This window comes from Aspergillus brunneoviolaceus, assembly GCF_003184695.1.
Source record: "Aspergillus brunneoviolaceus CBS 621.78 unplaced genomic scaffold BO95scaffold_43, whole genome shotgun sequence".
Classification (NCBI taxonomy): Eukaryota; Fungi; Ascomycota; class Eurotiomycetes; order Eurotiales; family Aspergillaceae; genus Aspergillus; species Aspergillus brunneoviolaceus.
This window is the reverse complement of record NW_020290773.1, coordinates 201,777-224,732: the sequence shown is the minus strand read 5'-3', so window position 1 is coordinate 224,732 and position 22,956 is coordinate 201,777. Positions and strand designations below refer to the sequence as shown.

Genomic DNA, 22,956 nt, shown 5'->3' with positions numbered 1-22,956 from the left:
AGCCATGAAAAAGTCGATGAAATAACTTAGGGAGAAAGGGAAAAGAAGTATTAGCAACTGAATAATTAATCTTGATAGACAAGACTTACAGCGTCCCGGACTCGGCGTCCCAGACAAGGCGGGATGCTCGGCCATGGAGCGGCATGTACCCCCATTTACACAGCTGCCTGAAATGATATTTCCATATTAGTTCAAGATGCAAAGCGCATTGAGGAAGGGAGAACAGATGTCCACAGTGGCACGAACAAGTAGTTCTTCCGGAAGTGTTGCCGAATCAGCTCCCGTTTGTCGAGCTCCATGTTCCAAAAGGTGTTTTCTTCGACCGTGATACGGCTTGCCAGGCGCCGTCCAGGCACCACCTCCCATACGACATAGTCCAGAAAACCACCGGGAACAAGACCCGACTCTCCCTGGCTCGTGATCTTGGAGTCCAGGAGGCGCGGAGTGATCTGGGATTTCTCGCGCGTAAGAGCGCGCAGGGCGACGAGCTCTGGTGGGTCGTCCCATGTCTGCGCTTGCTGGCCGCGGACGGCAGGTGATTCGGCCTCGGTGCCCCCAGCAGGAATTTGCTTGTAGATTCTTACGTGAGCCTTGACATGACTGCCGAGCTTCTCACAGACAAGGCGAATGGTGGCATAGGACGACGGGGGGTTCGCTGGGCTCCCTTCTCCCGCATAGTACTGGAAAACATGCTCATGGCATGCCTCCAAGACGGTCCAAGTCTCACTGAGCTGAACGGAGGAGCCGGACGCGACTTCGCTCTGTGCGAACCAACGGTAATGCATTGTTACGGTAAAGGGAACGATTTGGATGGTGGCTAAAGATGAGGTTGAGGCTTTATGGGTTGCCAGTGTGAATCGGGGGAGAAGAACGAAGCGTTCTTCGACTGAAACTGTTTGAGAATATATGGCCTACATGAAGATCACAATTCCGGGAAATGTTTAATATTGCACAATTAGATGACGGAGGGCAGTTGTCACCAGTGGAACTAATACCATGGATGCCAGAGCACGTGATATGAGTATCCAAATCTAATCGCTCTTGTTCTCTACCTTATGAACACTCCTCAGACCCCACCAACTGACCAACACGGACATAAAGCCCCAGGAGCAATTATACCACCACCCAGCGCGATATCCCAGCATGGGTGCCTCCTTGGGCCCCACACCCGCCTGCTCAGTGACCTGCCTCGCGAGCACTGCTGACGTCGCGATCCCCATGCTCTTCCCCACCTGCGTCAGCATATTGAACACTCCGCCGGCGAGGGCCTGCGTCTTGGCCGGAAACGCCCCCGTCTTCACCAGGTTGGCGATCGTGTACATGAGATCCGCCCCCAGCGGGTTCAGCGCCATCGCCTAGAGAACGCCAGCCCAGTAGCCTGGACCGTCGGTGCGGCATAGCGTTGCGAGGAGCAGGGGCGCGATTCCGCAGACGAGACAGCCGGCGGGAACGGCGACAGAGGGGCGCAGGTGCGGTAGTAACGCGCCGATGGCGATGTTCATCAGCAACCCGCCGATCGTTGCGGGGAGGAAGTACAGCGAGGAGGTCAGGGCGGAGACGTCGCGGACGTGGGGTATAATGCTGTGAGTTGTTCACTGGCGTTCAAGGTGCCCCAGAGGAGGAAGACGGTGATGCACATGCCCGTGAAGGGGAGGCTGCTCCAGAGCGTGTTGGTGATCAAGGCCGGACGACTGCGGCGGGATTGGCGGTGCATCCAGTAGATAAAAGCTGGGATGGGCAGGGTGGCGATGCAGAGCAACAATATATTGAGTGGGGGGGCGAAGGTATGAGAGTCATCAATGCTGCTTGTTGCTACGGCGAGTTCGTAAGAGAAGAGCGCAAGGCTGGTGCTGATGATCAGGGGCCCGACCCAGTCGACTTCCTGGGCGAGCCGTGTGAGAGTGGGTTTCCCCAATGAGGTGTTGGTGGTCGTGGGTAAAACCCAAAGAGCGAGAGCCAGGACGGCGCCGTTAAGAAGGGCGGTTTCGTAGAATCCCCAACGCCAGCCGACAGTGTCGGAGAAGATGCACCCAAGTGCTATGCCGAGGCCGAAGCCGACCGCCTGGCCCCCTCCCATTGCAGCGAAGGTTATACTGCGTCGACGCGGATTCTTGTTGGCGGGAGAGACGTTCGCAGTGACGCCAACCGCTGCGGGGAGGCAAAAGGAGGCGGCTATTCCTGCGACAACGCGCAGGGCGATCAATTGTGTCGAGGTGCGGGCGAGGCCAGCTCCTACCGCACTAGCTGTTTGAATTAAGCCCCCCAGTAAGCATGCGCGGCGGCAGCCGAGAACTTGGAACGTCAGTGGCAGCCCAAAAGGGAGGAGAGTACAACCACATGCGAGGGCAACGGCCGAGGTAGGCCACAGCTGGAGGGCAGCTGGGATCTCTTCTCTAACTTGGTCGAGATGGTCGGAATGCATACTTTCAGCAGGCCTGCGAGCAGATTGCCAATGCCGGTGATGCAGGTGATGCAGGTGTTTATCGCCACCATACGGCTCCTAGATATAGTTCCCGTGTTCATGTTGTTTAAACCGTTGTATAGAGGCAAACGTTGCATGATCCGATTTAGGACTTGATAAGGCACGGGATCGGTTTCCGGTGCTGTTGTTATCTCGTGTGTCCATGGCTGTGGGGACATAACTTCGCAGAAGAGACGAAGGCTCTGCAGCCTTAGAACTGTTGCGCATAGCTTGTGTTAAACATTCTTTTCGAGTCGAAGTATCTTCATCAAGCTGGAGAAACTTGCTTCAAGAAATCGAACAATTTACAAAACTCTACGTGGCTAGCTTGGCGAGATACGGGAGCAAATCCCGCTCGGCCTCCACTGCGGACCCGCATAGTTCAGCCCTACTAGACTATACGTAAGTAGGTAGGGTTCGGGCGCCCCCGGATACATCCCTAGCGCATTTCTTTACAAGATGAGTTGGAATAATAGGCGAGTTCCCATGCAGGAAGAAGTTGAATCAAGAAATCCATTTATGTACATTACAACTAGTGAGAGTTAATAATTATCATGATTTACTTCGTTGAATCGATACGACAATTCGTGGAGACAATATTAGGTAGAACCTTGACTTAATAGTATCGGCTCTGATGGTAGTACTGGTTTTGATTCCAGTCCCGTCTATCACGCGAAGTCAAAACGATGAACCTATTATGCATTAGCAAGATGGTTGCGAAACAACAATATCTACCGGGCGGTGTTACAATGCATGGATTATGCCCGGAATATCACCGAGCAGAGTCAGTACAATATTGATGCAGAGATCCGGTCCACATCCCCGCTTCAACAAGACTGCGAGTGGGGGAATGAAAATAGCCAGTATAACAAGGCAGACGTCTCTGTAGCGGCGAGCAGGGTTAATCACGTGATCATCGTTCGGGCATTTCGTGGCAAACTCACGAAGCTGTCGCTGGCATGACGGTGATAGCACACAGAGCAGAGTTAAATTAAATGTATTTCATGTTTGGTGTGCAAGATTTCCAAGTTGCATATTAATGACACGGACGACGTAGACGTCTTATACACAGAAACAAAAAGTGCGCATTCGGAAACTGACATCATAGACTCAAGGGGCCCGAATTTCCAGAACCGAGCAATCCCGACAACAGGCACCGCGCTCACAACCAAACTACATCACCCCGGCATTCGCCAGGTTCTGGCCCAGCTGATCCTCGCGCCCCCGTTCCTGCATCGGGGCCGAGATCTTTGGCTTTGCCCAGTAGATGTATCCGATTTCGAGACCGAGTGCCACCAGAGCACAGAAACTGGACGGGTCAGCATCTGATGGGAAGTGTTCACCGCACCATCCAGAATGGCTTACAATGCGATGAAGCTGAATGCCTCTGCGGCATATTTTCGGCTGCAAGCCGTCAACCCATTCCACAGGATGACACGGCAGTTCACAGCGTTGAAATTCTGCGCCAAGAACACAAAGGCAACGAGCCATCTGCAACACCACGCGTCAGAACATCTCCGGGCAATTCCACACCTACGTGGTAATGCTACTTACAAGTAGGAAATCACTCCATCAGTGATCAGTATTGGCCAGATGTGCCATCTCTGGCGCTTGATCATACAGCTGAACAGAAGCGCCGCGGAGGTGACAACGAGAGTAACGACAGACTGGACTTGTGTCAGCACGGCAGTGTTTCGAGTTCTAGAACAGCAACGACGGCTTACAATAACCAAACTATAAATGACCGTGAGATTTTTCGTCTCCTGCACAGCCCAAGCAGTGATTCCAAGGACGATCACGGAGCTGATGAACTGGATTGCCCGGGGAAAGTAGGACACTAAGCCCAGAGGATGGTTGAGAAAACTCTCCATGATGAAGCTTTACAAGCACAGACTTGTTCGGAAATCGTGGACCTAGCCAAGGTGTTCAGGGAGTTTGGTGTTGTTATAAAGTGTAGGGATGGAGCGGAGGGCACTGAAGATCTGCTTCCCCGCAATTTCTTTATTTCGAAAGTCCATGATCTCATTACCCGAGGTCTGCTTGGTACAGCGTCTCAAAGGGGATACCAACTAGTCAGAGAACCCCAAGGGTATGGAATAAGTGGCTCGATGAAATCATCACTTGAAAGGAACAGTCAAGCGATGCGGAGTCAGAAGGGACTGGATTTGGCTCGGCTGGCGGCATCGTTACCACTGCTGACCCATCCCGCCTGCGGTTTCAGTCAGCCGTGCTACCACGACCCGTGGTACTTTAAAGCTTTTCCATGGATCACGATCGTCAAGTACAGTACCATCTTAATCCCACATATGGTTTGTAGACCTGTCCCCATAGAACTATCCCCGACATTTGGATGTCCTTTTGCATGTGGTTGACGAATCTGAAGCTTGTTGTTGTCTATCCCTCACTACACGATGGTCTCAGCCATGGGCGGATGCCGATACTCTCGCTAAGGTAGTACAAGGACTGAAGGGCAATAGAGTCTCCATACTGAAGCATAGAGGCTCGGGTTAACACCATCACCGCCCTTCGCTTTCATACTGCCGCTTGAGGGACTAAGAATGTCATGGTCCACGCACAATGCGATGGTGAGTATGAAGGCCCATCAAGTCCGTAATCAACGTCGTGGGGGTATCTAATAAGCTATGATGTCGAACCCAATTGGTAAAAGAAAGAAGAGAAGTGAAGTGAAGTGAAGAAAAGAAAAATCAAAAGAACAAGGGTTGACCATCATGTTTCACTTTGTAACATGCCCAGCCATAATGCCATGGTTACATACATACCGAGAAGCAAGAAGGAAAGGAGTCGGCCACTGATATCCTTCTATGGGTCAACAACCATGCCGCTTGACTCCCCTGCAATCTTCTCTCCGAGGTCGAGCCAAGCTGGTTGACCATGTCTCGCACCTTTGATGATAATACAGCACTTTCCGTGTAGTTAGATCCCATTATCTTTGATGGTGAGTCTATAATAGAGAGAAGAGTATGTTCAGTGTCTAAATCCTGCTAATAGTACAGTAGAAGGGATAAGCTTCAATCATCTTGATGGGCGGGGTGCTCAGCCAGCTCAGCAGCCGTTGATCTCTCCGTTGGATCCCACACAAGCATCTTCCTGGTCAAATCCAGAAAGTCGTCCTCTTTGTCTTTACCTTCAAGTAGGGAAAGCGTATCCGCGAGCTTGCGCTCGGGAATTAGGTCCGGATACAGGAACTTGCCTCTCTTGCGATTAGCAATATACCTTAATCGAAATGAGGGAGATAGCTACCTTCTTCATCAAAGAAGGGACCATCAAACAAGTCTTCAACCGTGTCACATAGTTTCCCATTACAACCTGTCATTCTTATCTTTGGAGACCACCTTTGATTCGACATTTCCCGGGCCCTTGCAAGCATTTCTGGAGGAGGGGGTCCGAACAAGGCGATCATCTCCGCTAGGTGTGATCTAGGATTATAGTATCCTTGAGCATCGTAAACCTGTGTGTACAGGTTACTACCCTGGAGGAGGTTCCAAAGCTGCAAAGTATTAGCAGTTAACACATTGAAGGTACATCAACGCACTAGTATCCCCATATTCCAGACATCTGCGCCCGTGTTCCAGCCACAGCCAAGAATTACCTCGGGCGCCCGGTAGTGATGCGGTTGAATCGGCCAAATGCATTTGGCATCAGGATTGAGCTTGATTGCCGAACCAAAATCCACAATCTTGGGGATATTCCTGACTTTTCTCAGCGGCCCAAATTCGTTATGGCAGAGATAAACGTATCGACCGGCGCTGTCAATCTTGTAGTCCATGGGAATCTTGAGTTGTAATGCGGTAAACTCATCCAAGACCGATGGGTCCTCGAAGGTCATCATGATGTTGTCGAGTTTGAGATCTAGGGAACATCTGATCAGCTTCAGATCAGGTAAGCAGATGTCCATCGATTCGTACCTGTATGTACCATCCGACAAACACAATGAAGGTAATCCAGCCCAACAAGTAACATTCTGATGTATAGCTTCATCAATGGGAGAGGTATCCGAGCATCGACAAAACGCCATCGAAAGTCACGCATCGATTCCCGCATAGCCTCGTATACCAAGCACAGATGCCTACCCGCTTCGCTCTCAATGACAAAAGACTCGAGTGCCGTGCGAAGAAATACTCGGCCTTCCTGTGTCGCGTCGCTTTGCGGGATGTGTCTTTCGTGGGTGCGTTCGTGTTCCTCTGCGTCGCAATTAGTGTTGCCGATCTTGAGCGCGACGACTGTCTCTTGTTGCCACCGGTATCTGTATTGCATTTAGCATTAGTGTAACACTTCATAATGCATCGACGGGGAATCTACCCCCTCATATCTCGCGCTAACCATACGGTCGAGGCCATCCCCCGGCCGAGGTTGGTCACGAGTTGGTAGCGGTCGGCAAGTATCTCGCCCGGCTTGGCGGGATAGTAATCTTCGGACCTGTAGCCGGGGAATTCTTCCTCTTGGACAGGTTCAGTTCGCAATAAAGGGCTCTGTGAATGAGGAATCGTAAGAGGTTTCCTCCGGAGGAACGAGAGGTTGCGCGTGTATGACTGGGTAATGGGTGTTGTCCTGTGCAATCTGGTGCAGATGGATAGAGAATTGGCTGACCGTCGAAGGCTAGCCATGGTTGTGGGCGAGTTACCCTTCGAGGCAGGGTATATCACGAGGCAGATTATTCGCGTCTGCACAAAAAGGTTTAGAGTATCAAAGGGTCATAAAAGGAAGCTCTAGTGGTTATAAGTGCACGTAGCTAAACAGTGGTACTTGGTGCACTGCCTTCAACAGGCTCCTGGAACTTCAGATTGTTTGTCACTCAACGTGGATTGTATGTAAACATCATGTGACCCATCGGCTGTCATTGGCTGCGGCTCAAGTATACGCATTTCCGAGCGACTAGTCGCATGTTTTCAAGCCGAATTCATCCCAGCTAGAATTCATATAGATAGGCAAAATCATCGATCTTCTTCAGAAAGATATATCTTGTTTTTGCGTACCTGAAACGATACAAGACCTACGTGACTAAAGGTTACGAAGACTAGTACGGCCGGGAGAATGTACCTAATAAAGAACCTTTCGAAGAAAGCCTGAGCTTTAGCAAAGAGCTAAGTTGGCACTTTAGATACTTGAAAGCAAAAGTTGTCACACAGCCGACTAGTTACACATCAGTCCCACCAAGAAGCATCGTTCCAACCATCCAATCCACTTCCCCAAAGACTCAAGGTCCAAGAACCCAAGCAAAAGAGAAAGTTGGCACGATGACCAAGGTTTCTAGACTTTCACCCATTCAGAGTCCTCGTCATCGTAGTCGTAACCATTGTTGAGGATCTTGAGATCTTCGATCATTTCCTGAAAGTTGTCCAACGAGGCGATGGATCTTTCGAACTTGGCAGCTTCGTCCTTGGGATAGAATCCCTTCGCCTCTTCCCAAAGCAGATGCAGAGTACCCATTCCAATCCGATCAAACGCCTTTGAGACATGCACAATCATCGCCTCCTTTCTCTCCACTCCTGCATCGACCGCAGCGTGATACTCCTTGCAAGCCCGAATGATTTGATCGTTCGCATGTCTGAACTGCGCACGGAATGCTGCAAGTTCGACTCCGCCCTCTGCGATACTCTTGCAATCCACAGCGTTTCCATGGAGAAGGTCTTTGAAAACTCTGACGGCGCGCGCGAGGAGGCACTCTGGGGCCTCGTCCTTGTTCTCCACGAGCTCAGAAATCGCCACATCCAGAAAGACAAAGAAAGACTTCGAGTCAACTGCAGTCTTACTCTCGACCAGAGCCTTGCGAATGAGAATGAGTCGTTCGATGGTGACGCCTTCGATGGTCGGGTCCGACTCAGTGATTTTCTGGCGAAGGCGCTCCGCGACGGGCACCGGGAGCTCCTTGGGATGTGAAAGGCCGTTGAGAAACCATTCCAGAGACACAAAGGCGGTGCACTTCACAGAGTCGTTGACGCCAGAATGAGCGGTTGTTCCCTCAGTGGCACGCTCATTGCCAGGCGCAGCTTTCTGTGACATCGAGTTGTCCATGGTGTTTGTTTCTACACGTTTTCATCAGAGACGTACTGAAATATCGAACCGGGATGGGACCAACCTTTGTTTGACCGGAGCTCTGATGGCGTGGAACAAAGGTACAAGTTGATCGTTCGATCGGATCTCTGCATGAAGAGAATACTCTGTTAGTCTGAGTTTATCAACTTCTCAGAATCCGGCACCTCACCAGTCTTATCTTCTGAGGAAGCCTTCTATCAAGAACTCGATATGTGGAAGTAGTATTTGATTCGAGATGATGATGGATGTGTGCAGACAGCCACAGAGATTCTATCCAGATACTCGCAGGCTGGTTGATCGATGATAAAGAGACAAAGATTTCAGGAAGAGAAGAGGTGGTGAGGCGATGATGGCGGGGAACCTTTATAGACTGTGGGAAGGGTACAACAAGTGAATTAACAACTTCAGCCCTCATCTAGGTTTCAGCCTTTTTGATATGTTTGGTGAAGTTCTTTGCTGTATGTCTTCTCTCTACTTCGCTTCTATTCCATCATTTCTTTGAGATGATTTGAACAGACGCGTAACGCGTGCTTTCATAACGTCAGCCCCGGTATACACTCGCCGGTACGTGTGTTTAGCTAGTGAATATATTCACTATGTCTATTCCTTCAGCTTCTGTTACTTTCTGTGAAGTTTGTAGGGAAATTCTGGATATAAAACTGGGCTTTGTCTTTCGTTCGCTTAGAACATCTTCTCAACATCCCACATCCGTGGCTCAAAGCATCTCGTCTTCGATTATCGTTCCATCTAAGCCCTGGCAAACACACATAGTCAAATCATGTAAGTATATCGCGAGTGTCTTCCGGATACATGACATCGTACTAAGAGTTGAAGCTTCCTCTAGTCGTTGCTATTACGAGATGGAGGGGAAGACATCAGCTCTCACCAAGTGCTTCGAGGAACTCTATGATGAGATATCCTTCAAGATTAGCGAGATAACTGTAGCATGCACTCAGCGCCTGAGAAACCATGTGGTGTCTCACGATGAGGGTTTGGAGACCGCCATTCGGCAGTGCCAGTCTGGGATCCGATTCGGCCTCATGGAAGTGCGCATCCGTCTGGAAAACCTGGGCGAGCCATGGGCTAGCAATGACTTGGTTGTTCATTGGCAGAACATTATCAATGCAATGAACCATCTCCAGACAACCGATGACCTTGATGCTCTTCTTGCCATAAACGACAATCTACTCGCGATTTTCCTTGCTCAGAACCCGTCGATGATTGCCAGATTGGAGTTAGAGGCCTGAATCTGTCGTATAAGTTTCATCAAACACCCTTCTTTCCAGGCCACAGGTAATCGGATATGATATTATACTCAAGCAGGCGAAATCACAAAGCCTATATTGGAGAGATATTGGTGCCTGCAGGTTGACAGATACTGAGTATGTCGAAGAAGCTTCGTTGTTGCAGAGCTGGATATATGTCATACTTGGACTGTTGGATTGGAATCTTCATCACCACGATGTAAGAGAGAATACCAGTGAGGGTCTTGGACTTTTCAGTTTTTATGAACTTGGTTACTCGCTTTCTTGATGCTCAGATTGGAATACTTACATGCATCGATGTACGTTCTGTCAATTGATTTACTCCTTCTTCGGTGATACATGCATACAAGTACTTCGCTTAGAGCAATGCCAGAAGATCATGTAAACCTGGCTTGTAGACCAACTTGGCTTAGGCTCTTCCAGATATCATGCAGCACAAACACCTCGCGGATGTTTTTGCGGTTCCCTTTATGGGTGGTTGGTTGCTACTCTAGATGACTTTGGGGTAAAGCTTCGTGGTCCTGGTAGGTAGTTTGAGCGGAGTCAAATCATTGGAGCGCTTCATCGGGCAAATTACATAGGTACAGCGAGGCATGCCATGTGGCTGAGCTTTGACAACTTTCCCGTGCGTTCCAAGGCACACTACTTCTAGGATATATATCGTTCGAACAAGCAGTAACTTGAAGAAGACCTTTACAGGCTCAAATTCATTCTAGCTCATGCTGTCTGGAGAATAATAGTCCCGCTACGGGGCTGTACAAGAGTGATGGGAGCCTTTTTAGGCCGGGGGTTAGGTACAGATTGTAGTGACCACTAAGTCAGATCCATGTCTGGGTCGTGAATGTAGAAGATCAAATGCTCCAGCCAATGGGAGCACAGGATATGCATCATGAGTAATCTGGCCGACCGGACTGCACGTGACTCGACCATTCTTTCTTGGGCCAAGATTGGGGGTTCATCCTATCTCGAGGTCTCAGAATCTCCAGAACCCACTCCACATTGATAGCCTGGATAAACCCGCCTTGAAATGCGAGAATGCCATAAGCTTCCAGTTGCTGATACTGTCTTTCACTACAGAAATTGCGCTTACATCTTTCTGCTGCAAAAGAGAATACCGGATTCTCGACCGATGAGGCACTCGGTGAGCTCGAGTGGCCCGTGGCAGCGTTACGCCAATGTGTCCGTCCCATGGGGTACCCCGCGTTTCGGAGCGATGATCCACCGACTTGGTGTGCCAAACAGGCCAGCCCGCTGCTTATCCTGACTCCGATAGGCAAGCCGACCAACAACTTCCGTTTTCAGTGGATCCCACCCTCTCCTAGTCTCGGGACAATGAAGGGCGAACTTCTGACGATATGCTGCCAAGCCGCTGGCTGAGTATTAGATGGACGCCATCCCGCTGAGGCGTGATAGCTTAAAAGATCCTTCGGTTCATCTACCTATCCTACACTTAAGCGAAAGCTCTGCGGTCACCTCATTCAAGATGCGGCTTTGGAAACATGATTTTCGGGGCAGGACCCTGATTTTTGCTATTACCGCAGCCTCATGCCAGGCCTTTCTTCTCCTAGGATATGACCAGGGTTAGTGCCGTTGCTGGAGAACCGTGCATCATGTGCTGATATGCATCTAGGCGTCATGTCCGGAATCGTCGGAGCCGACAACCGCTTCGCCAAGGATTTCAACAACCCTGATGCTTCGATGCAAGGCGACATTACCGGATTATATGATATTGGTTGCGTGGTCGGGTCTATTGTTTGCTACTTTGTGGGCGAGAAGTATGGGCGACGGACTATGCTCTTGACGGGCGCGACAATCATGGTCATTGGTTCTGCTCTGCTTGCCTCATCCTACTCGATAGCACAGCTGCTTGTTGGTCGGATTGTCACTGGTTTCGGCAATGGCATGAACTCGTCTACCGCACCCGTGTTCCAAAATGAATGCTCACCTGCGTCCTATCGAGGCGCTCTCCTGACTCTTCAGGGTACTGTTACCATCCTTGGAGTGGTCATTGCATACTGGTATTCCGACCTTCTCAGTGACATCAGACGTTTACTCACATACTGCTCTCTTCCAGGCTCGATTACGGCACCAGCTTCTACACCTCCTCCTTCGAATGGCGCTTCCCGCTCGCTTTCCAGGCCATCTTCGCCATTTGCCTCATTCTACAGATCATCGATCTCCCCGAAACTCCGCGTTGGCTGGTCCAACACGACCGACATGAAGAAGCCCGCGCCGTCATCGCCGCCATCCAAGACACTGACCTCAACGATTCAGCTGTAACCAAAACAATCCTCGACATCCAGGTCGTTCTCGATGAAGAGCAACGGGAAGGCCCTTTCCGCTTTGCGGAGCTCTTCTCATGGGGCGAAGTACAGAATCTCCGCCGTCTTCTGATCACCATCTCCATCGAACTGGGCCAGCAATTCACGGGCTCCAATATGATCAATTACTACGGGCCGGTTTTGTTCCAAGAAACGATGGGGATGAGCCGCAACCTGTCCATGCTGCTTGGTGGCGGCATGCAGTGCACCTACCTCGTTGGGTCCGCGATTCCGGTGTTTCTGATGGACAGGTTCGGCCGTCGCTCATTGTTGATGATCTGCTCCGCAGGGTTGTGTCTGTGCTTCGTAATGGTCACAATTCTGCTGTCGCTCAACCGCACTGACTGCGCCTACGGCGCGACCGTGTTTATTTTCATTTTTCAGATCTTCTACGGGATTGGCTGGCTGCCTGTGCCGTGGTTCTATCCATCTGAGATCAACACGACGCGGGTTCGGACGCGAATGTCGGCCATTGCATCTGGGTGGAACTGGATGGCTGTGTTTGCCGTGGTGAAGATCACCCCGATCGCTTTTAGTATGTTCAGAATCCAAGCTCCGCTATGGATGAAGAATATTGGAATCACAGCTAACCGTCTGCCGCAGAAAACATTGGCTGGAAAACCTTCATCATCTTCGCTGTGCTCAATGCCGTGTTCATCCCGATGGTCTACTTCTTCTACCCAGAGACTAAAGGAATCGAGCTGGAGGACATTCCTCTGCTCTTTGCAAAGGGTGGCATTACAGGAGGAGTATTCAGCTCCAAGGATGGCCGGACAGTCACGCCCGGCCAGCATGCCCAGGAAACTCACGTGGACCGGAAACTGGAGACAGATGTGCAGCAGGTTGAGAATGTAGATCACATTCCGCTCGAAGCGTGAGCACCATCATCGAATTTTAGACACGGACTAGAACTAGAACTAGAGCATAGAAAATATGCCCAGATTAGGACATGAATGATAGGTTGCATACAATTTGTTGAGAAGCGCAAGGCCGATACAGTGCAGAAACCCATGCTAACATCGTAAGCCCCCGACCCCAGACCATTCCTTCCCTCCTTCTCCAGCCCGGAGACCATTTGCAACACCGAGGCGACGGAAGCGAGAAATCACATCTCATCGATCCTGGGCTCTTCTCGCTCCGGGAATGCGCCATCCGACTTCGCAGCGGTTTTCTGCCCGGCTTTCTTGGGCTCGAACTTGATATCTCCGCGATCGGCTTTGACCTACCACATGACCGCATCATTATTCATGCCCTCCCGCAGCGCTTCCTTCGTGGAATGATGGCCGTGGTCAACGTACCGAGGTCTCACTCATCGTAGCCTGCAACTCATCCCACATGCTCTCCTTGGTCTCCTTCTTGTGGATTAGCTTCGGGGGCTCGATGTCGTCCGGGTAGGATGGGGGGATGAACACTGTTGTATCCTTACGTTAGTATGCATTATCAGCAATCCCAAAGGTGTAGGGGAGATTAGACGAAAAGAAAGGGCATAAATCAGCTGGAACTCGGGTCAGGACGTACTCTCCTCGCCTTTGTTGCTGTGCAGTTCTTTGTGGTACGGCCGGGTGAGATACGGTCGCAGGAGGAGAGGGCGGAAGAAGAGGTTGGAGGAGCGGGTGGGTTTGAGGATTGAGCTCATTGTGGATTGGTTTGTTGTTTGCTGTTTGTGGTGAGTGATGTCTGCGATGGATGGATGTTGTTTGGAGACAATACAAGTGATGTTTGCGGATGAGATCCGGGGCCGGTCGGGTTAATATGGGATTCGATGGGGCGGGCGGAAGACCAGCAAGGTTCGGTTGGTGATGTCAGGGGAGGCTCATTTGGGGTTGGTGGGTTGGGGCGCTTGTGGTTGAGTTACGGGGGGTGGCGAGGAACTCGTGTTACTTCGCGTCAGAAGTGCTTGAGTGAGCTATGTGGTGTAGCTCTCGCAAACGCGTCTTTTGTTTGGTTTGAGATGAGAGGAGGACGAATTGCTGCTGTTGTTGTTGTTGGAGAAGATAAGCTCTAGTTGTTCTGTAGATCTGATTAGATCGGCTGTGGGGTAGGACTTGACAGGAGCACCGGAAATAGCCTATTGCTTTTCTGAGCTATATGACTGGAAGAGATGAATGGTGCTCACAGTGTTTACATCTCTGCTAGCAGCACTTTACTTGCAGCTATACCTGCTTATGTTTCACTGCAGCACACGCGATCTCTCGCGGCGCATCGGAACTGATCCCTGATAGCTTAAGGTCTACTGTACCCCGGACTCTTATGGGACTTTCCGTCTTTGCCGAGACCCGAACAGCTTAAGAATGAAGTCTTGTTGCCAGAAAGCGCCCCCCATCCTTCACCTAGAATGAGACCTGCATCATTGGTACACTCCTGGACGACCGAACTGATTCAGTTAGAGTTCAATTGGCCGTACATTAGTTGTCCACAGAAGGGCCACACTATTCCTTTCATACCAATAAAATCGACATCTGGGTGTAGGCGTTGTCGTCTTGTTGCAAATTTGACATCTGCTGGCACTACTAATGGAATTCTAAGTTGCTTTTCGTCGAATCGTCGCTGTTTACGAGTTTGGCGACAGGCAGAAAGTGGCCGAGCATTTGGAGCATCCTTACTCTGCCACGTGATGCTGAGAACTGGCATTGAGAAAAGCAGGTGAACCGCGGGAATGTAACTCGACATGGAATGAGCTCGAGCCACCTCATTGTTTCATCGAGGCATTGAACACAATGATATCTCGGCTAGCATATCTACTGGAAGTATCCATGGCTCCGGTCTCACGACTGTCACAAACAGCCAGTCGAACGTCTCTTTGAGCTTGCGTCGTCGCCCTGCAAGGACCTCGCGTCCTCGCATTGATGACGTTGACATTGACCCCCTCGCAGCAAAGTGCAAGCCAAGCGACCGCACGATAACACTCAGCTTGATGGCTTGCAGCGTGACCCGGTGAAAGAAACTAGACTTGAGGTGTGGAGTATAAATAGCATCACATGTGGGAGTGTGTCTCAGTCCTCGTTCATGCGCCGTCGATCTTCCTCCGCGGAGAGAGCCTATCCCGAATTTTCGATTCCCAGCGCTCCAATCACTCCCTACTTGGCGAACAAACTTACGATTTCCAAGACTCTCCATCCGCCCATACAACCAGCGCGACATGTTTCAATCGCATACAAGTCCCTCGTATCCCGCTCAGTCACAGTGCACACCGACGCATCCGCCTCTGCATCTGATCGCCCTCCCTCGCGCTTCCTCCGAGATGCAGTGCAACCCTGGCTGCAAGTATATAAGAGCAGAACTCTGCACCGCTTGATCTATTGCCTCTGTTTCCAGAGCAAGGATCCAACATGTTCAGCTCCATTCACTCCATCAACATTACCATGTTTTACCTCTTTGCTCTCTTTTTGTTTCTGGCTCTTGGCAGTGTGTTCTTCCGTTTTCAACCATTGACCTCCTATATCTCGCTTTGAATTCTAACAAGACGAACAGAGACTCAGACAACTACATTCGCTACAAGCACCGTCCCACCGCCACCATCCGCAACGACCACACCTCCAACCCCCTGCGGGACCTTTCCCTCCTGCCCAGAGTCCCAAACCTGCACAACCGCCGTCTTCTTCACCCCGACCGCCTCCTATACAACCACCGTCACCTGCGTGCCGAAGCCAACTTGCCTAGGCGTTTACGGTGAGTCCAACCCCAATCTCAATCCCTGTCTCTTTTTCTTCAGTCTACAGCTCAGCGGCTAATTCGAACACTCGGGGACAAAAGAGGTATGCTCCTTCGGAAGCGGACTCAGCTGCTGTTCCGGGTACTGTGCTGCCAGCCACTGTCGAAATACCGACCCCAACTGGCCGTACTGCCAGGAAGATATGGGGGTCTGTCGCGGGGATGCGGATTGTTGCTATGGGAATAAGTGCGTGGCTGGGATCTGTTTGCGAGGGGTGTGATGGTAATTGCCTTGAGAAGTGGTTTCGAATGATAAGCTAGTGATAGGGACGGAGAAAACATTGTGGGATGAGCTGCAATGAGACCGAGGGCCGGCCGATGCTTTGGTGAGATGATGAAAAAGCAGGTGCTGGGTTCTTATGACTTTTATGATAATGATAGCGCTGCAGATCGTTTGGAAGTTTCTTCAAAAAGAGGGATAACTTTACTATTCCGATTTCAAGGGCAATATATTGCCTCGGGCATTTAGTATTAGGCCAGGCAGAGTGGGCTTTGCTTGGTAAAGCAAAACTCTTTTACTCTTCGAATGTTTCTACTCATCGGAGAGGATAGTTCCGAGTACGTCTACAAAAGTCTCTAGTACCTGTAGAGCTGAAAGGGTGTCAATCAGGGGTTATGTCCAAGCTACGTGCATAGTGTCAGGGGTACCGCAGAGGAACGGAAGACGAAGATCTTGACCTATGTATAGACTGGCGTTTAAGAGTGTCTGAGAAGGCAGCCATCTGCCAAGATATACCAAGCTACTTGAAGGGATGAGTAGCACCATGCTACAAGACAGAGTCTGACACCCTGTCCGCAAACTTGGTCAACACAATTACTATTTTGAAATGTCTCAATTGCCTACCTGCAGATCTTCGCTACCTGTCTTTGGCTCTGGGCCGTGTCTCGGACGATCTTCCCCGTCACCATGTACAGTACTCGTGAGTAAACTAAACCAATAACCTCGACTAAGCATAATTGACGATCAGTCTAGCTCCCCTGGCCCCACGAGCTACCAGAACCAAGAACCGAGGTACAAATACTTATCAATACTCAAAACAGTCGTCCGCCCTACCCCAAGGTTAGACTACTAGTAGCAACCAGCATCCCCGCCCCGCGCGCCAACACCGCCGATCATCCCACCAAGTGGGGAAGGACCCCTTCCGCCGCACAATCACAGCTCAAGCAAAATAATTCCAGAAGGGTCGCCGTTCGGAGATCCACCGTCCTCCAAACCCCGACACCGCCGCTCACAAACGGGGGAAATTGAGTTGGGGCGAACGTGATCGATCTTGTTTCGATACAGCATATCGTGGTTTACCTTCCGTGGGTTCCACGGTACGAGGGTCGATTGACACATCGCGATGGAGACATAAGCTGCATTACTGTAGTTTACAGTACAGTGCACCCAACGGCGCTCTGAAACAGTGTCTCATCGGGACCCGCTGTGCCCCTAATTCCGTGGTCTGATATTTGAGACCGATGATGTCAAATTTCTTGGGTGATGGAATCATGATGCTGGATGCTGTTCAGGGGAGCGTCGGACATATAAAGCCAGCTGTCGCTGCTGGAGATCTGAGAAGCAAAAACAACAATCACAACCGCTCCATCAAGGTGACAATCTCTTCTCAACTCAGTCCAACCAGAAACAAATCAGACTTTCATTCCAGCCAAAATGAAGTTCTCCATCGCTACCGTTGCTGCTCTTGCCAGCGCCATCACCGCCACTGCCGCCTCTCTGCCCGAGCGCTTCACTCTCGTCGCCGACGACAACAGCGCCGTCCTCACTGATGGCCGTACGTGTTCCCCAGCTACCCAGCTACCCACCACGCCTCATTGCTACAGAGTACTGATACAAGACAGAGTACCTCTACATCGGCAACGCCACCTCCGACGACCAAGTCCCCGTCGTCCGTAAGTTGCTTGCCCCTATCTTCCCCGCCTCGGAACAACTATCCTGACCACCTATGCAGTGACCTCCAACTCCGCCGGCGCCCTCACCTACCTCGCCGACGGCGCCGTCCCCACCGCCTTCCAGAACCTTTACATCGTCGAGAACTCCGTCGCCGCCGTGCAGTTCACCGTCCCCCACTCCGGCAACATGCCCGAGGGCGCCAACATGACCGGCTTCGCGGTCAACGAGGACGGCCAACTGACCCACGGCGACAAGGCCTGGTTTGCCGTTGATGGCTACGGCGATGTCGAGGAGAAGACTGTCTACTGGTACGGAGCTCACAGCTCTGAATACATGGCTGCCTACCTGAAGGTGAAGGCTGCTTAATTGAGTGATGAATTGGGGTGTAGGACTTGAAGAGGGGAAATCCTAGAAAGATGTATATATTCGAAAGACTTTGAGCAGCGTATATAAAGATCAGGCGATTGTGGATAATTGATCATTGAATTCACCTCTTCTTCTAGTTTTATACGATCAAGTATCTGTTCTTTGATTTCAAGATGGCTTGATGTTTGTCACTCGTGAGTTGATTGACGGTTTTCCGTAACAACACGTCTCCCTTTCACATTATACAATAGGGCGCATAAACCCGATGACATATGTCGTGATCGGACAATCTTCCGGCGGTCTGAGACTGTCCTTAGCGACAGATACTCACGTCACCCTTCTTGTCTCCCGCTATGTAGGGGGTGGAGTATCGTTTGCCGTCCTGCTAGGAAAGCCGGAAGGCCGCGGGCTTTAAATGCGTGCGTCATCGCAACAAACAAAAACGCCACGGCTAACCGCGGCGCCTTGCCTCGGTTTAACTGCGACCGCCTGCTCCTTTCAAAACTGTCTGGCAGAATCGGGGCGGTCACCCGTCCTACGCGATGGAGGAGGTGGTGACCACTGCCGGAGGCTCGAGCACGATTTGGGAGAATCCATGAAAGTGACAGGTGATTTGCGGGAAAAACGGGCATTCGAGATCGCTGGTACCGAGAAGGTTTGTTCCATCGAGACATTCGTCGATAACGTAGCTCACTTCAGTGGATCGGCCGCGGCGCGTCAAACATCCCCAAACAAGGCAAAGTTCAGCACACATCCCAGGGAGTCGTGACATGAACCCCTAGGTCACCTCTCATCTTGGTAATGAGGTTGGAAAGGAAGTGTTCGAGAAGTCCCTCTAAGCCCAAGGTCTGGGGCCCGCCTTTCAGAGCGACCATCTTGACAGCCCCGTCAATATGATGCTTCAGCATGACCGTATTGCGAATATATAACTACTGACTATTAGCTGGGTGCTCGGCGCTAGTCAAGAGCGGAACGTGCCTCATCATAAGCGAGCATGATTGCCTTTGCGACCGTCGCATCATCCAAAGCCGGCACCTCGGCCGAAATAGCGCGTCTCAGTGACCGTAGACTTTGCGACTTGTACTGGAGTGTCACTTGCATGAAGAAGCGTTGCTTCGCCTGCTGCTCCTGCGTGTAGCAACACGACAAATGTCGACTCGAGGTGAGAAGCACAATGTCGAGAAGGCTGGATTCGGTGATCGCGATAGGGACCCAGATACTATTCATGCGCTGCGAGAAGAGCACCTGCGTCTCGTTGCAGCGCATTAGAGGTATGATCACTGTGACGTCTGTGAGTCGCACACATTCAGGGTCAGCAAGAAGAAAGTATAGGACTCTGCAAATGGACACATACAGTGATCGAAAAGGAATTGTTCGGTAGGGGATAAGGTCCTTGCGAAACTCATGAAGGGGTCTGTTCTGTCTGCTGGAAGGAACATGTCCAGTCCAGTAATGGGAAGGTCTGGAGTTTCTTGTGAGAGCCTTGCATGGCGTTCATGTCTCTTTTGTGCCTGGTATTGAAGCGTCCGCAGGCGCCTGGCCTTGGCATGCGCTGAGCGAGCGGCGTGCGACAGGGCGATTCTCCGCTGCGACTCGGTCGCCTTTGTCGGCTGGGACGTACTGATGATAAATGATACTTCCCGGTGCGCCATCTGGATAAGGACAATTTTTTCTCACTTCAACCCAGGGAAGGATAAAAAGTTCGGTGGTTCCCTGAAGTTGAAGCAGGAGGCCATGGGATGGCTGACAAAGCATCTTGGTCCATGCCCGGGCCAAGACCTGCGCCTGCTTGAAATAGCATAGCGCTCTACCATGTACACGCTCGGATAGACAAATTGGTAGCTGGCTTCCTTCGTGGATGTCCTTCTCGTACTTTCAAAAGTTTTACATAGCCTCAATGCATGGGTCAGTCTGACTGATGCCCTGCAACTACCGTGATCTCGTGGCCAAGACAGGCGCTTACTACATGTAGACTACCAGGTACCATAGGGTAATGTGGTGCCAACTCTGGAGAGTGCACAGCGGGTGGGAAATCTAAAATCGAGAGGTATAAAAGGAATCAGTTATGCCATGGTTATCTTGGAATGAGATCTTAACCTCTTTGTCAGTCATCTCGAAACTGTAGCGATGGAAGGAACAGTGGTCCTCACCGGCGCCAACGGCTCTCTAGCCCTGGGCTTTGTCCAAGCCCTCTTGGAAACTCACCCCCAAAAAACATTGGTTGCGACTGTCCGCAACCCATCTCCAGAACAAGATCCCAATACCGAGAAACTTCTAGCACTCGCTGCAAGATTTCCGAAAGCGAAATTCCACCTCGAGACCCTCGACCTCGGCAAGCTGGCCAACGTGCGCTCCTTCGCAGACAAGCTCTCTCGTCTGATTTCCTCTGGAGCACTTCCTCGCATCTCGGCCGTCGTGTGCAACGCGGCCTCGCTTTCCTTCGAAGGAGGGCAGAAATTCACCGCCGATGGCTATGAAGCCACCTTCCAGGTGTGCCACCTCGCGCACTATTTGCTGATCTTGAAGCTTCTCGGGAGCATGAACCTCACCTCCGGCCGCATTGTCATGCTGGGCTCCATCACGCACTACCCAGAGAAATCAAATCCATTGTGTTCGCTTCGACCACAATTTCCGGCTGATATGGAGGAGTTGCTCAGACCAGGGCCGGACCCCCCTGCCCTTGCGCACGATAGGGGCTTCCAGCGATATGCCACGGCCAAGCTGGCTAATGTCACGTTGGCGAACGATCTCAATCGAAGATTGAAGAGGGTATGTTTACTGTCGCCGGAGGTGCACTAGAAGCGTCGGCTGACGTTTGACAGGATGATAGGTTATCAAGCATCACGGCGATCGCGATGGATACGGGTGGTCTACCCAGTGCGAGATCGCAGGCTCAGCAGAAAAGGTCCACTCAAAGGATCTTCGCGGTGATCAACTTCCTCATGCCTGTCCTAAAACACGCCACCACGATGTTTCGGACCACGGAGGATGCGGGACGTGATCTAGTTGCTTTGAGTGTTGATTCGTCTTTCCAGGGAAAGAGGGGTTACTATATGGGTCAAAAAGAAGACATCCCTGCGGCTGTTAGTATAAATCCAGACGTACAAACAAAGTTGTGGGATACTTGCTGGGGGTGGTGTGGTCTTGCAGCTGAGGATACTGTACTTCGAGATGCTGCTCCTGAGAAATGATGCGACATCGCATGTGGACTGGCTTGAGGGGTATCTAGTTGTAAATGTGAAATAGTATGTACATGTTGACAGGAGATGGAAGTAGAAGAGGATGGAGAAGATGTTTTCGGGACAGAGTGTCATTCAACACCCGGGAGATGGTCACATGCTCTCCAAAATAAGTTGTCGTCTCCCTATTCACCGATATCAAATGATCCATCCAATTGTTCTGAGTTTCCGAAATTCATCATTCCTGCCAGTTCTTTCTGTCCTTCCTCATGGTCATGGTCTTCTACTTCTTCTGTTTCTTCCTCCTCCTCCTCTTCTTCTTCTTCTTCATCATCATCACCATCATCATCGTCATCTTCGTCCTCTTCGTCATCTTCGTCATCTTCGTCATCTTCGTCATCTTCGTCATCTTCGTCCTCTTCGTCTTCTTCGTCATCTTCGTCATCTTCGTCATCTTCGTCATCTTCGTCTTCTTCTTCTTCTTCGGTGCTTGTACCATCATCTAACGGCAAGGACGGCATATCTACTATGCCGTCCATCAACATGCGCGTAATATTGTACAAGCCTTCACGGTCCCCTAGCTGCGTATGAAGATGTCTTTTGCTGACCCAATCGCCAATATGCGGTTCATCCTGCGCGCCGCCAAAGTCCACAACCCACGCGCCATCGTTAGGATCAATCAATACATTTGACGGCCGCGCATCACCCCATGTCAACCCCAGCTCGTGCAGAAGATCCAGCGTCTCTGTCAGCTGGACCAAGAAATCACGCCGATATTCCAGCGGCATCTCCGGGCCGACGAGCGACTCCAACGTCCCCGCGTTCTCCACATACGAGATCAGCAGCCCGAGGTACGAGCCCTTTCTATCCCCGGTCACAAGGCCACAAACCCGCGGCACGCGCAGATCGTCGAAGTCCTCGACCTCGTGCAAGGCCTTATACGTTTCCATCTCGCGCACAGCGTGCTGCCACCGCCAGCACTGCAAGGGCTTGAAGTAGCACATGGGCATGTCGCCAGCCATGGTGCTGCTGCGCGGCCAGACCATCGTAGGGGGCTTTTCAAGCTCTTCCTCGTCATCGTCCGCCGGAGAAGCGAGAATATCTTCCGGCTTGAACAGCAACCAGTCCGGGTGCAGCTCGTAGCGCGGCAGCCACACGCCCAGCTGCTGATCCCGCCGTGGCGGCACGTCGTAGTCCAGGAACGGCTCGGGTACCTCCTCGACCACGTACAGCTTCCACCTGTGCTCCGGCGGGTCCAGGTAGTGCGCCAGCGTCGGGAACGGGCCCTCGTAGGTGGGCAGCTCCAGCCGCTGCATCCAGCCCTCGAAGGGCCGCAGCGCCCACCGGTACAGCTGGTCCGCCGCGTGGTCACATGTGGCGCGGTCCTCGTCTGCATCGAACATCGTCCGCGTTACCTCCGTGTACGTCTCCAGCGTGATCGGCGATTTGTAGAAGTAGTCCTCGGAGATCCGCACGACGCATCGGCGACCCTTGCAGGCAGTGGTCACGTGTGCTTTCTGGTCTCTGCCATCGTAGCCCACACTCACCATGCGGTGGGTGAGCGTGGCGTCTTCATCCATGATCTAGGATGCTTAATTGTGAAGACTGCGGTTGTGAATCTGTCCGCAGGCATAGGAGCCGCGGTGAACGGATTGACAGAAAATGTTAAGCTGCTTGCCATGCACCAGCATTCGCACTGGAGCCT

The 22,956-nt window shown here is 51.4% G+C and overlaps 12 protein-coding genes across 12 annotated transcripts; 4 read left to right on the top strand and 8 right to left on the bottom strand.

Annotated features, from left to right (window-relative positions):
* Positions 1–85: 85 nt before the first annotated feature.
* On the bottom strand, positions 86–1,009 carry BO95DRAFT_499202 (uncharacterized protein; the record flags this gene model as incomplete). The annotated part of the gene is made up of 2 exons (XM_025590948.1): positions 247–1,009; positions 86–167 (listed from the first exon to the last, which is right to left on the bottom strand). Exons 1-2 carry the CDS (start codon positions 783–785, stop codon positions 86–88), a joined length of 621 nt encoding a protein of 206 aa, XP_025441130.1. The 5' UTR covers positions 786–1,009.
* Positions 1,010–1,031: 22 nt separating this feature from the next.
* BO95DRAFT_464849 (MFS general substrate transporter) lies at positions 1,032–2,523 on the bottom strand (the record flags this gene model as incomplete). The annotated part of the gene is made up of 4 exons (XM_025589092.1): positions 1,032–1,355; positions 1,434–1,581; positions 1,638–2,292; positions 2,367–2,523. 4 exons carry the CDS (start codon positions 2,521–2,523, stop codon positions 1,032–1,034), a joined length of 1,284 nt encoding a protein of 427 aa, XP_025441129.1.
* A 981-nt stretch (positions 2,524–3,504) lies between these two features.
* On the bottom strand, positions 3,505–4,332 carry BO95DRAFT_499196 (MARVEL domain-containing protein; the record flags this gene model as incomplete). The annotated part of the gene is made up of 4 exons (XM_025590947.1): positions 3,505–3,770; positions 3,827–3,952; positions 4,016–4,128; positions 4,186–4,332. 4 exons carry the CDS (start codon positions 4,330–4,332, stop codon positions 3,635–3,637), a joined length of 522 nt encoding a protein of 173 aa, XP_025441128.1. The 3' UTR covers positions 3,505–3,634.
* Positions 4,333–5,435: 1,103 nt separating this feature from the next.
* Positions 5,436–7,229, bottom strand: BO95DRAFT_416142 (protein kinase). Its single transcript, XM_025584381.1, has 5 exons — positions 6,782–7,229; positions 6,388–6,725; positions 6,015–6,331; positions 5,723–5,969; positions 5,436–5,672 (listed from the first exon to the last, which is right to left on the bottom strand). The coding sequence occupies exons 1-5, from the start codon at positions 7,084–7,086 to the stop codon at positions 5,491–5,493; spliced, it is 1,389 nt and encodes a 462-aa protein (XP_025441127.1). The 5' UTR covers positions 7,087–7,229; the 3' UTR covers positions 5,436–5,490.
* A 500-nt stretch (positions 7,230–7,729) lies between these two features.
* Positions 7,730–8,494, bottom strand: BO95DRAFT_432956 (uncharacterized protein; the record flags this gene model as incomplete). The annotated part of the gene is made up of 1 exon (XM_025585075.1): positions 7,730–8,494. One exon carries the CDS (start codon positions 8,492–8,494, stop codon positions 7,730–7,732), a length of 765 nt encoding a protein of 254 aa, XP_025441126.1.
* A 2,278-nt stretch (positions 8,495–10,772) lies between these two features.
* Positions 10,773–12,979, top strand: BO95DRAFT_416138 (sugar porter family MFS transporter; the record flags this gene model as incomplete). The annotated part of the gene is made up of 4 exons (XM_025584380.1): positions 10,773–11,360; positions 11,411–11,798; positions 11,855–12,636; positions 12,705–12,979. The coding sequence occupies exons 1-4, from the start codon at positions 11,165–11,167 to the stop codon at positions 12,977–12,979; spliced, it is 1,641 nt and encodes a 546-aa protein (XP_025441125.1). The 5' UTR covers positions 10,773–11,164.
* BO95DRAFT_444009 (uncharacterized protein) lies at positions 12,976–13,814 on the bottom strand. Its single transcript, XM_025586788.1, has 3 exons — positions 13,620–13,814; positions 13,400–13,512; positions 12,976–13,323 (listed from the first exon to the last, which is right to left on the bottom strand). The coding sequence occupies exons 1-3, from the start codon at positions 13,735–13,737 to the stop codon at positions 13,207–13,209; spliced, it is 348 nt and encodes a 115-aa protein (XP_025441124.1). The 5' UTR covers positions 13,738–13,814; the 3' UTR covers positions 12,976–13,206.
* A 1,487-nt stretch (positions 13,815–15,301) lies between these two features.
* Positions 15,302–16,256, top strand: BO95DRAFT_444008 (uncharacterized protein). Its single transcript, XM_025586787.1, has 3 exons — positions 15,302–15,506; positions 15,573–15,770; positions 15,855–16,256. The coding sequence occupies exons 1-3, from the start codon at positions 15,431–15,433 to the stop codon at positions 16,031–16,033; spliced, it is 453 nt and encodes a 150-aa protein (XP_025441123.1). The 5' UTR covers positions 15,302–15,430; the 3' UTR covers positions 16,034–16,256.
* Positions 16,257–17,008: 752 nt separating this feature from the next.
* Positions 17,009–18,190, top strand: BO95DRAFT_515420 (uncharacterized protein). Its single transcript, XM_025591749.1, has 3 exons — positions 17,009–17,587; positions 17,655–17,705; positions 17,765–18,190. The coding sequence occupies exons 1-3, from the start codon at positions 17,467–17,469 to the stop codon at positions 18,070–18,072; spliced, it is 480 nt and encodes a 159-aa protein (XP_025441122.1). The 5' UTR covers positions 17,009–17,466; the 3' UTR covers positions 18,073–18,190.
* A 625-nt stretch (positions 18,191–18,815) lies between these two features.
* Positions 18,816–19,724, bottom strand: BO95DRAFT_454120 (uncharacterized protein; the record flags this gene model as incomplete). Its single annotated transcript, XM_025588250.1, has 3 exons — positions 18,816–19,001; positions 19,051–19,361; positions 19,427–19,724. 3 exons carry the CDS (start codon positions 19,722–19,724, stop codon positions 18,816–18,818), a joined length of 795 nt encoding a protein of 264 aa, XP_025441121.1.
* Positions 19,725–20,199: 475 nt separating this feature from the next.
* On the top strand, positions 20,200–21,263 carry BO95DRAFT_365732 (short chain dehydrogenase/reductase SDR; the record flags this gene model as incomplete). Its single annotated transcript, XM_025582712.1, has 2 exons — positions 20,200–20,841; positions 20,895–21,263. 2 exons carry the CDS (start codon positions 20,200–20,202, stop codon positions 21,261–21,263), a joined length of 1,011 nt encoding a protein of 336 aa, XP_025441120.1.
* BO95DRAFT_171281 (uncharacterized protein) lies at positions 21,128–22,952 on the bottom strand. The gene is made up of 2 exons (XM_025580811.1): positions 21,201–22,952; positions 21,128–21,147 (listed from the first exon to the last, which is right to left on the bottom strand). Exon 1 carries the CDS (start codon positions 22,829–22,831, stop codon positions 21,437–21,439), a length of 1,395 nt encoding a protein of 464 aa, XP_025441119.1. The 5' UTR covers positions 22,832–22,952; the 3' UTR covers positions 21,128–21,147; positions 21,201–21,436.
* Between the last annotated feature and the right edge of the window lie 4 nt (positions 22,953–22,956).